We start from the raw sequence: 13023 nt of genomic DNA, 5'->3' as shown, positions 1-13023 counted from the left end.
TATATATATATATATACATAACAAAAGAATTTTCTTTACACAAAAAATAGTAAGGTAATTAACTTGGGTTAGATAGAAGACAAACAAAAAAATAAGGAAGCAAAAAAAAATAAGGTTCATGAAGATGGAAAAAAAAAATAGTCACTCACTGATGGCCGAGGGATCGATATGCGCTATCAATAACCTCAAAGTATAATATCTCTCATTCGAGATGGCTGCTTCTGATGAGCTGGTGATGAACAAGGGTCAATAAAAAAAATATTGCTCCAAAACACAGGTCGAGTCTAGATTGGAAAGTTGATTACCCAGAATAACTGCCGGCGAATCGGTGAGAAAGAGCGACAGGTGGGTCTGTACCTGCTAATACTGACTCCAGACTGCACTTATTGGTCTGTATCGAGGCCGTAAACCAAGATTAGATTAGATTTTTATTTAGGGCGATCAACCTCTAGGTTATTACACCCTTTTTACTTTATTTATCTTCTTGTCTTATAGTTGAATGTAGACTATTTCCTTTTTACACTGGTCGATATTGGTGGATTATATTTTAGTATAAAGTTGTTTCTTTCAGAAATTTTATTATTTTGTCTATGGATTCTGCTGAGTTTTTAAGGGTCAATGGTCAATTCTCTTGTACGAGGAATTTTAATATTTTCGAAGGCTTGACGAAATGATGAGCATTCCTCAATTATATGCTTTATTAATAATGGGGACTGACAGGTTTGGCATTTAGGTTGGTCCTCATTTGTGATTAAGTGGAGGTGTGTTAATTTGGAATGTCCTATTCTTACTCTTGCAACAACCACTTCTTCTCTTCTGTTTCCCCTTATGGCACTTGTCCACTTTTGTGTGTTTTTTTAAACATTTCTTAGTTTATTGGTGAGTGGTACGTCAGCCCACATTGAATCCTATCTTTTTCGGATTCTGTTCCTTAAAAATGCCTTTATGGCTTTCGGCTCATAAATTTGGAGTGATGGAACGTACATTGTAGCAGCCTCTTTAGCCACTTTATCCACTGCCTCATTTCCAGGTATTCCTGAATGCCCTGGAGTCTAGAGAAAGGATACACTTTTTTAAAGATGTTTTAGCATGTCTATATAGTTGTGAATTTTGTCAATCGTAGGTCCGCTGTGACTGAAGTTTGATAGACTCTGGAGTGCAGACATTGAATCTGTACAAATGAGTATACTTGAGTATTCACTTTCTATGGATAAATGAAGTGCTGTTGAAATCAGCTGTTATATTGTTGAGTATGTGGGTAATTTATATCTTTTGGGTGTCGCATGTATTATTATTGCAAAACCAACATTTCCATTTTGTTTGGAGCCATCAGTGTAAATTATTTCATAATTTGAACATTTTTGTATCTTCTTTAAGAATTTAATTTAATTTTTTTTATTTATTTATTTTTTTTTTGGCCGAAACCCAGTGCAGCTCATAATGTTGTTGTACATCAAGCTACACCACAGTGATTTATTTATACACCCATACCACAACAAACCTACTTATTTACGTAATTTATTCTAATTTAATTTTAATTACAAAAAAAAAAACTGACTGGTTAAAAAAAGAAATTAATTTATAATTAATAAAAAAGTAAAAAACAATTGGAAGTAAATATAAAATTGGATTGAAACTACACTTTTGGGCTTTAACAGTTTGTTTCCTTTTTTTTTTTCATATGTTTATTATGCGATTTTTAAAAATCACTGGTCAGTAAAAGTGATAGTAATTTATTTTAAATTTTAGAAATAAAAAATTTGTTACAGTATAATGTAAATAAATAATTAGGATATAAAAAAATAATTAAATTTAAGTAATGACATTCAATTCCTGATAAATTGGACTTGTTAATTAAATATCTGTTCATACATAATCTTTATATAAACTTATCTTTTCAGGTATTAATAACCTGGACACATCTATTAAAAAAGAAATGACCTATGAAACTGCCCAACCTACCCTATCTACTTGTAAGTTTTATTATTTTAGTTTTGAATGTAATATTTTATCATCTAACGATTCTTTCGCATGGCATATTTGTTAGTCATCGAATATTCATGTAAGTTATGGTTAGTCATCGAGTATTCATGTAATATGGAAATAAGTAAATTTAAGTATTAAGATTTTTATTTTGTAAATTTGTAATCATTATCAATCTCTCTGTAAACATATAACCTTTGGATAAGGATATACATTTTTTGTATCTATTTTCAAGGAAAGGAACCCTTAATACATCTTAGTTCCTTTATTTTATTTCAATCTTTTGGATGACAATTTGGAAAAGCTATTCATTATCCGATCAATCTTAATTATTTGAGTTATTATACCCTCCTTTTAAAAGATTTGTGCTGATTATAAAATGTTATGTGTTCACTAGTCCTATGATCTTTAGAGATTGTAACATGTCATACATTGACAGGTACTATTCATAAGTTGTATTTTAGAGTTATTAATAAAAAAAAAACTGAAAAAGCTCAAAGAAATCCATTAGACCAAAAAATCTATCTCTATGTAATTTATAGCCTATAGGAGGATATTTAACAAGATGTTGAATGACAAATATATGGATATTTATTTAGTCATTACAGATGTTATATTTTGACTGGTCCAATTTTTTTATTTTATTTTTTTTTTTTTTAGTATTCTTCTACTTTCGATATCTCCCATAGGTCATAAATTCGATTGAGATGGATTTTTCAGTCTGGTGAAATTTTTTACCTTTTTTATTTAAAACTCCAAAATATAATTTATAACAAATATTGGTTGATGTACGGCATGCTACAATCTCTCAAGAAGATGATAACACCAAAAATAATAGAAGGGAATTCTTTTCAGCCCTCCCCTCTCGCAATATCCCAGAATTAATTTGGGGCTTATTATACCTTTAAAACATTTACTAATAGGAAGTAGAGGAGTCTATGGAAAATAAAAATTAGTAATATTGAAAAAGTGGGGGGTGAAACTAAAGTTAACAGTTTGTTCTAAATGTTAAAACCTAATTCTATGTAAGGTTTATCTGGTGGAGGTAAAGCGAAAACTGAGAAGACCAAAATTATTATTATTGCAAAATCTGAGGCTGTTACCTACTGTACTGGCATTCATTGTTGTGTAGAGGAATCCTGATGGATTGCTTCGAGCCACATGTCCTTCCCATCTTAACCTCATATCACATGAGATATTGACAGACCAGTCTCTGCAAGCAGTTCACTGTTAGTTCTTCTCCTGCATGTGTTAAGGCTGTGATCCGAGATCCCTCCTGTAATGGTGCTGAGAACTTTCTATTGAAATCTTTCAATTCTTCCTTCTAGTGTACCTGATAGAGTCTAGGTCTATATCCGTATACCCAGTCCGGATATCTGAGCTGGCTTTATCATGGCATTGTACACCCTTAGCTTAAGATTTTTTATTTGTTCTACTTTTCAGGATGTTCTTTGTCTTCAAATTTTCTTATAATTTAATATTCAATTTTATTGTATTAATACTATTAAAAGTATTATTTTTTTGTATAGCAGATGGATTAGATCATATGAAACCCGAAGAAAAGCTACTTGTTTCTGGAGATGGTGAGAATTATTTAATTTATCCATATAATCTATATTATTTAGAAGATATTATGAATTTTATTCAATAATTTACATGAAAAATCTTCTTGGTAAACATTTTATTTAAAAAAAGAAAAATTGTTTACATAAAAAGTTGACGTTGAAACGTTTTGAGTTTGTGTTCCACCCTTGGGAATTCTATCACATTTCTTCAATATATGTCCTTACTTTAAAACAGTACTCATTAACAGTTCCTTTAATATTCATTTATTTTTTTTTAAAATACATAATTTGAATTTAAAAAGTCTTTCAGTAATTGTTTAAATTTTAAATCATTATTTAAAAAAAAATAAAATAAAATGGCAAAATGTTATATGGATTATTATATGATGAATTTAGGAAGCATAATCCTTAGAATGGTGCGAAACCCCCAAAACATTGAATGCTCCCCCTTTTTGTTTGTTAAAAAAAAGTTACCAGGTTCTGAACTGAAGTATACTACTCTTGATTTTTGGAAGAAGATAGTTGACCATATGAAGTAGGTTTTAGGAAGATAGTCCAGGTCACGATCAATTAAGGTAAAAAATAGTAGAAAAAATTATTTAATGGTAACCGACGTTTTGCCCCGGAATCCAGGCATTATTGAATCCAGGCAGAATTTGGCAGATAATTATTTACTCTGTTACTGTAGCCATGAGTAGTCTGGAGCCCTCCTCATAAGGTGGATTTCCTTAATTTGGGAAAAATCTGGTGGTTGAGTGTGATCTTGAATATATCACCTCCTTGTATAACCATTGTTCTAAAAACATTGAATCCCTGACCCTTCATGGGTTGTACAGGCTCACATTACTATTATTAAGTTTACTTAAAAGTTTTTATTTATTTTGTTTTTATTAGCTGTATCTTCAATAAATCGTTTTATAGGTACTCAAGACTCATTTGAAATGGATCACCGGAAAGAAAAGAAGGATTTTAAAATACCTGTAAAAATTGCAGTAAAGGGCAGTTTTGACAAACATACGCTGGCCTGTCATACAGGTGAAAAAACTCATCAATGTCCTGAATGTGACTATAAATCAGTAAATATTTGTAATTTGAAACGACATATAATGGTCCGTCATACAGGTGAGAAGCCTCATCATTGTACTCATTGTGACTATAAAACAGCTATATTTAGTCATTTAAAATCACATATAATGGCCCGTCATACGGGTGAAAAACCTCATCAATGTCCTCATTGTGTCTATAAAACTGCAGTATTTGGTAGTTTAAAATCACATATAATGGCGTGTCATACAGGTGAAAAACCAAATCATTGTCCTCATTGTGAATATAAAACAAGCACGGCTTGTGCTTTAAAAAAACATATAATGACCCATCATACAGGTGAGAAGCCTCATCAATGTCCCCATTGTGTTTACAAAACAATCACACCAAGTGATTTAAGAAACCATATAATGGCTCGTCATACTGGTGAAAAACCCCATCAATGTCCTCATTGTGATTATAAAGCAGTTAAATTTTATAATTTAAAGGAACATATAATGGCCCGTCATACAGATGAGAAGCCCCATCAATGTCTTCATTGTGAATATAAAGCAAGCACACCTAGTGCTTTAAAAAAACATGTAATGGTTCGTCATACAGATGAGAGGTCTCATCAATGTCCTCATTGTGTCTATAAAACTGCAATATTTGGTAGTTTAAAAGAACATATAATGGCCCGTCATACAGGTGAGAAGCCTCATCATTGTCCTCATTGTGATTATAAGACCAGCTCATCCAGTGGTTTAAAAAAACATATAATGGCTCGTCATACAGGCGAAAAACCCCACCAATGTCCTCAATGTGAATATAAAACAAGCACATCTAGTTGTTTAAAAATACATGTCATGGCCCATCATACTGGTGAAAAGCCTTATCAATGTCATCATTGTGAATATAAATCAATTCAAATTGGTAATTTAAAATTACATATAATGTCCCGTCATACTGGTGAAAAGCATCATCAATGTCCACATTGTGAATATAAATCAATTCAAATCGGTAGTTTAAAATCACATATAATGGCCCGCCATACCGGCGAAAAACCTTATCAATGTTCTCATTGTGACTACAAAACAAACACAACTAGTGGCTTAAAAAGACATGTAATGGCCCATCACACAGGTGAGAAGGCTTATCAATGTTATCATTGTGAGTACAAATCGGTTCAAATTGGTAATTTAAAGTCACACATAAGGACCTGTCATACTGGTGAAAAGCCTCATAGATGTCCACATTGTAAATATAACACAGCTATACATGGTAATTTAAAATCACATATAAGGGCCCGTCATTCCGGAGAGAAACCTCATCAGTGTCCATATTGTGAATACAAAACGGCTATATATGGTAGTTTAAAATCACATATGATAGCCCGTCATACAGATGAAAGACCTCATAAATGTCCTCATTGTGATTATAAATCAGTTCAGATTGGTAATTTAAGAACGCATATAAAGGCCCGCCATACAGTTTAGAAATCATCAGTGTCCTCATTGAGAAGCCTCATGTAGCATTGTTGCAGGTTTTGTAAATATAAAGCAATTATAAAGTATTTACTTTAGACATGATGTTACTCCCAGGCTTAGATAACGAATGTGACTATGACTACTTTTCAAGTTACCAATAAATAATAATATTTTATTTATAACATATCAGATTACCAATAGTTCTTATTATCCCTGGATCTTTTATTATTCTGACCACTAGATTTGGATTCATAAGACCTTATTTTGCAAAATTGTGGGTTTATTTAGATATTCGTTACTTAAACGTTGTGACAACAATGTACTCATTTTGATATATAAATTCTTATGTTTTTTCACCTGTATTTTATTCATTATATAAAATTTTAAGTAAGGTAAACAATGTATTTGAAAATTAAGTATACTGAGTATTCATGTATTTTTGACCAGCCTAAATATATGTATTAAAAAAAAAATATCTGTTTTTACAAAACTCTGATTTCATTATTTTTTTCCACCCTACAAATAGTACAAGAGCCTAATGGGATAGAAGTTCTTTATTTCATCACAATTATTGATTACTTTAGTGAAAACTGTATTTTCACTTTTCATAATTGATGAGCCTACCAAGTATAGTTTGGGAGAATACAAAATGGCTGCTGTTTTGATAGTTTAAAAAGAAAATAATTTTTTTTTCGTAGCTCCATGTCTTTTACACTACCTACAGTACTAGAAAACCTTAAAGAACATCATTTATAGTTGAGTAAATGTGAATTATATTTACCGGGTGTAGGTCACTTAATTCAGGGTTGTGTAATCTTCTAAAGTCTGTTAATTCATCGTTTTTCAGTCAGAAATTTTGCGTAATACTTTATTTTCTAAAACCCTAAGACTCTGTTCATCCCTTAGTGTAAGAGGCCACGTCTCACATCCATAAAGAACAGTGGGAAGGATAATGGTTTTGTAAATTCTAATTTTTAAGTTTTTCGATAGAAGGCACAAGCTAAGCAGTTTCATGAAATACATACGGAAAAATCAATAGTTAGTGAATTTATTGTGCGAAAACTTTATCTTAGGAACCTTGGGACATACAGATGTCTGTTAGCACTCAAATCAAAGCTGGTTACATGTGCTATAAAGTACTTTATGACGTTTATCTTCGTAGCAGTATTATTTTTCTTATTCGCCAAAATATATTAACTAGATGATTTCTAGTTGTTTAAACAAAATTTTTGATTTATAAAACAATATATCTCAGGAACCATCGGACCTACATATGTCTGCCAGCAATCAAAAATTGAACATAGTTTAATGTACTATAAAGTAGTTCTTCATAGGGGTAGTAGTTTTTATAATATTTGCTTATGAATATGAATTTCGCATATTAAATTTTTTCTGAACAATTAAAAATCAATACATTATAGCAATTATCATGAAAACTACCTACTCCTACAAAGATAAACATCATAAACTACTTTATAGCAAATTAAACTAGCATTAATTGAGTGTTAATAGATATCTGTGTCTCATGGTTTTTGAGATATAGATTACCACAATAAATTCACTAACTGCTGATTTTTCATTACATTTTTTATAAAATGTTGCTTTTAAAAAAACTATCTGGGTAACAATCGAACATAAAAAGCTCTGTCAAGATTCATAATTCAGAATTTTTTCTCTGCTTTAAATGATGTTTTATTAGGTTTTCTAGCATCGTGGGTAGTTTTAAGAATATGGAGCTCCGAACGAATTTATTTTTTGACATTTTGAAACAGTGGCCATTTTTTACTCCCCCTTACTATACTTGGCAGACTCATCAATTTTAACCAGTAATTATACATAGTTTTCATAAAAGCAAAACAAAAATTGGGTGAAATAACTGACTTTTTTCTCCCCTTGGGCTCTTGTACTAAAATCTAATACTTATTGAAGCATTAATGTGATTTTTTTAATATTAGAGTAAGTGTACTAGTCTTAATCAGTGTACATGTTATTACCACTCCCAACTTTGGTTTGAAAAAATACGAGTTCGGCACCATTTAGAGATTTTATTCTGGCATCATTTTATAGTGTCGAGGATGAAGGTGCCTTCGTCCTGCCAGGTACTATTCCGACCGAGGCAAAGGAGTTATGTAAGCCCGAAGGGTAGTTATCCACTGGAGCTTACAAAGGGTTAACAGGTATAAGAGAGAGATCATGTCAAGAGTGAACTACAAATAACCACTCTTTAGAAATCAGGATCAGTTATCAATTAGGGGATCTTTAAGACCCTTATTTATTGGCCTATTGCATATGGCTTTGACCGAGAAGCGTCTTATCTTATCTGCTTGAGGTAGTTTCGTGTGTTATTGTGGCATCGTTTATTTATTATTTTATCGACATTGCTAAGTAATATGTATAAAAATTAATATGTTTTTATAAAAGAAAATAATATATGAATTTGAGATCTTCAGTGAGGCTCAAGGTGCTGCGCTCTGGTGGATTGTAGTTGAACTTCTTGCTCCCCTCCCTACAATAGGTTAAGGTCTCAGCTGTATTTTTACTCTTTATATGCAGTATGGTTTTGGGTAATAGCCTGTTTTGGCCTAATGATTATTACTCAAATGAAAACAAAAAAATTGTTTCATTATTCGTCTAACTATTTGTCTAGATAAAATAAAAAAAAAAAAAAAAAAGGAAAGAGTGCAGAGAAAAAACACACAAATTTACTAAAATAATACTGATTTATTTTACCTATTAATTCACCTTATATACATACTTGGTGTTTGTTTATATGGGAAGTTATGATTAAGGTTGACAAAATGTCTGGTCATACCATAACTCTTCCCCAAACAGTCTATGAACAAGCTTAATAAACTCGCAAAGAAAAAAAAAATGATATATACAAAAGAACAGAAAAGTTAAAACTAAAAATTTATGTATATTGGAAGATGATAGTTGAGTATGAAGTAGATTGTAGGAAGATAGTCCAGGTGGAGGTCAATAAAGGTATGAAAATAGTAGAAGAAAACTATTTATTGTTATCCAACGTTTCATACCACTTTGCAGGGCTGGAGTTGTCATCTTTGTTTCAATCTGACAGCCCTGTAAACTGGGCCAAAACGTTGGATAACAATAAATAGTTTTCTTCTACTATTTTCATACCTTTATTGACCACTACTCAGACTAGCATCCTGCAATAAAAATTGACGTCTTATAACTGAAGAGAAGGAGAGAAAAAAAAATAACTTCGGCTATAAACAGTAATTTCTATCCCTCTAGTAAAAAAAATAAATAAATAAATATATATATAATAAACAGCTTCTTTATACACTAATAACTAGCACATGTACTTGCTGTTTACATCACATCCTGCTCCGGACTTACTGCAGGATCTCTGATTGTATGCTAAAATGTTATTGTAGGAAAATAGTCCGGATGGCGGTCAATAAAGGTATCAAAATAGTAAAAGAAAACCATTTATTGTTGACCAACGTTTTGGTCGACATCTGTGTTTCAATCTGATAGCCCTGACGAAGCCCTGCTAATTGGGGCGAAACGTTGGATACCTTTATTTACCGCCACACGGATTATTTTCCTACTATCTACTTCCAAAACAATGTTATTAGTTATAAATTAGTGTGGAAAGTTCGGACTGCAACTGAGAAGAACCGCTGCTTATTAGAGAACATATGTTGTCTTTAAAGCAATTGTTAATTTATTAATAATAATTGCAGATTGTGTTAGCGTGGTTTGGAAAATGATAATTATTTAATGATATAAGAACAGATATTAGGGTATCTCGTATGAGTTTATTGTGGTAGCTTATTTGTGATGGTGGTTCGAGTCTTGCTGCCGTGGTTACTTCGCGTTTTATAGCCACTTCCCTCGTACAGGTTGATAATAGGCGAAATGAAGACCGTGGATTTCGCCTGGTGTACATAAAACATCTTTTTATCTCAGAGGCTGGTCTGCTAGTGGTCGAATATGCCGTGTTAGTATGGGCAAGCCAGGTCCTAGCTTGCCGCATAAATAATTTCAGGTGACTTCTTCGTGGACTTCCAGGCCAAGGGGGGCATAAAATAAGACCCCTGACCACAGCTTTATACAAAATAAAAAAAAAGCACCGAAAAATCGGATCATATAAATCCGATACATGCTATGTACTAAAACTATATACACTTGTTCTTACCACTCTTGTATACCTCACATACACAAAGACAAATTCTATGTAAAGAATTCAGCTTGCCCTGCGGTGATAAGGAAGCCCCAGTTTCAGAGAGATTTTCAAAACCAGTTCAGTTGTCAAAAATGGTTTGAGGTAGTTAAGGTTTTTTCGGGGTGTTTTAAAGATTAAAATAGTGAAAAAAAGGTGGATTGTGGTGGAAATTAGAGAAAAAAAATCCGATTTTAGATGACTTAATAAATTAGCCGAAATAGGCTTTTAAATAAAAAGATTACAGCAACACCATATAAACCAGAGGGCCGATTTTATCGAAAACGTTGTTGTCACATCCCAGGCATGTACTCGTCTTAAATATGTTATTTCATTTTGTTTAAATAAATAAAAAAAATTATCCATTATAATCTCAAAACATTTTTTATTTCTTTATAAGTCCGACGTTTCGGCCAATTCCGCCATCCTCAAGGATAATCTTAGTACAAGTTTAGAACCACATCATTTATAAAACAACTTTATACAGGTTATTGGTCATTTAACATATATCAGTCCACAAATTACCTTAATTAGTCAAATGTTCACATTAAATTAAAAATTAAAATTATTTATCACAGTAAAACTTATTGGTTAAAATTATTAAGATTGTTGTGATAAATTTTAACAAAGAAAGTTGACTATCATTTGACTGATTAGGGTAACTTGTGGACTGATATAAATGCCCTGGGCAGAATAGATGTTTTTTAAATGATTTGGTTCTAAAATTGTTTTAAGATTATCCTCGAGGATGGCCGAATAGGCCGAAACGTCGGACTTATAAAGAAATAAAAAATATTTTGAGACTATAATGGATAAATTTTTTTTATTTATTTAACAATATTAACTAGCCTCAAGAAAGTGTTAAGATTATAAATAATATATATATAAGAAGATGGTCATGGTTGAGGTCAAAGGAGAAACAAAAATAGTTTACAACTATGATCAGTGTAAATAAATGATTATTATACTATACTACAGTTGTTATCATTGTTTAATTATTTTTCTTACTTATTTTAATTTAATTTTTTTAATACTATTCTTTATTTATATATGTGTATATATAGTTGACTGTAAACATTAATATATAAGAAGATGGTCAGTGTTGCGGTCAAAAGAGAAATAAAAATAGTTTACAACTATTTATTTTCCGACGTTTCACCCCACTTTGCAGGGCTAAAAAGATACAAAATGATACAATGATAAGAATTCTTATCATTCTATATTACTATATTCTATATATACATATTCTTATCATTGTATCTTTTTAGCCCTGATGAAGCCCTGCAAAGTGGGGTGAAACGTCAGAAAATAAATAGTTGTAAACTATTTTTATTTCTCTTTTTACCGCAACCCTGACCATCTTCTTATATATACATATATATTCTTTATTTACTCTTACTTATTATTAGTTACTTCTTTTACAATCATTGTTATTATATTCTATATTGTATTATTTTCTTCAGTATAATCTCGTATTATTAGTAACGATATGTGTCATTATATAAATAATATAGTTACAATTTCGTATGACTTTTTGTTTTTGAACTAGGCCTACGACAGACAATTTTGCGATATTATTTTGAGCCAGGGGACCTCAAAATGTTCAGTTCCATTGAAAATCGAATTAGAAATTTTGCATGATCGCAACACTTCCCCTTACTGTATATTTCATATATAGGTTAGTGAAGTGTAGATTTTTTTTGTCCACGCTTAAAAAATTTACTTTTCAATCCCATCTTAGTCGCTGAGACATCCTCACCTCATGAACTTGGTTTATGAAATAAAATATGAAAACTAAATCGTTTTTCAAAATTTATTTTAATCTTCGGGATAACGAAAATCGGCTCCGCGCCTGTATAGAAATTTCATTTTTATTAAAATATGAGATGCGATCGTGATGACTTTGACGGATTGGATTTGCTTGCTACTTTTCGGCTCGAAGAAATCCATCGCATACAGACCTTTAAGGGGCGTACTATACGTTGCCGTCACCTGGTCATAAATAACATTTTAATCTTCTAGTAGCATTAATAATAATATTATTATTATTATTACTATTTTTATTAACATATAAATATTACAATTTGATCTACTACTCACAGTCCAATTTGTCAAGTTTACGATTCTCAGTAAGCTAGGTGACGATCCTGCAGTTATGGCGTAAGCTTTGCCCAAAAATGAACCACAGTAATTCTGAAATATATACCAATACATTAAAACAAAATACACTAATATCATTAGGATTTTTCTTCGATAAGGATAATGTATCTTATTATAAATTTCCAATCAAATATTGTATTCCCCCTAACTATATTTGGCAGATTCATCAATTTTGGCTAGTAATTATACATAGTTGTCATTGAAGTAGTAAAAAATTGAGATGAAATAACTGACTTTTTTCCACGGGACTATTTTACCATATATGTGAGTTTGAGCCAGACTTTGTCGAACTTTAATGTTTATACTTAAAAATACTTGAGATATGCTTTGCCGTGCTTACCCTCGATTGATCACTAGTGAAGTCGTGCAATAGTTCAGTTGAATTGTAGTCCCAGATACAGCAATTTCTGTCTTCTTCAAAACTGCATGTTAATACCTTAAAATATATGAATCTAATAAGTAGAAGAAAAAAAAGTAAATATCGCAATGTTATTTTTTTTTGGTTTTAATTGGTGTTACGGTTGCCATGGTGAAATAAAAACACTGGCTAGATCTGTTCAGACAAGAGGTGTTATGGTTGTCATGGTGAAATAAAAACACTGGCTAGATCTGT

General features: G+C 31.4%; 2 protein-coding genes across 4 annotated transcripts in view; one reads left to right on the top strand and one right to left on the bottom strand.

Moving 5' to 3' along the window:
• Positions 1–6519, top strand: part of LOC106678384 (zinc finger protein 431) — a 12414-nt gene extending 5895 nt beyond the window's left edge. For 2 of the 3 annotated variants that reach the window (XM_024360449.2, XM_014416863.3), the window contains 3 exons: positions 1902–1973; positions 3513–3566; positions 4470–6519. In XM_024360449.2, coding sequence (XP_024216217.1) covers positions 1902–1973; positions 3513–3566; positions 4470–6067 — 1724 coding nt within the window. In that variant the 3' untranslated portion in view covers positions 6068–6519. The remainder of the gene's footprint in view (positions 1–1901; positions 1974–3512; positions 3567–4469) is intronic. The other variant, XM_067049692.1, reaches the window with a different exon arrangement.
• Positions 6520–12049: 5530 nt separating this feature from the next.
• Positions 12050–13023, bottom strand: part of LOC106678381 (WD repeat-containing protein 5 homolog) — a 13633-nt gene continuing 12659 nt past the window's right edge. Inside the window, exons 5-7 of the mRNA XM_014416859.3 lie at positions 12751–12846; positions 12351–12443; positions 12050–12242 (exon numbers count right to left, since the gene is read on the bottom strand). Of these exons, the coding sequence (XP_014272345.1) occupies positions 12069–12242; positions 12351–12443; positions 12751–12846 (363 nt within the window). The 3' untranslated portion in view covers positions 12050–12068. The remainder of the gene's footprint in view (positions 12243–12350; positions 12444–12750; positions 12847–13023) is intronic.

The sequence above is a fragment of the Halyomorpha halys genome, unplaced genomic scaffold (assembly GCF_000696795.3).
Source record: "Halyomorpha halys isolate HHAL.00 unplaced genomic scaffold, Hhal_1.1 Scaffold136.1, whole genome shotgun sequence".
NCBI lineage: Eukaryota > Metazoa > Arthropoda > Insecta > Hemiptera > Pentatomidae > Halyomorpha > Halyomorpha halys.
This window is presented reverse-complemented; position numbering and strand designations above follow the sequence as displayed.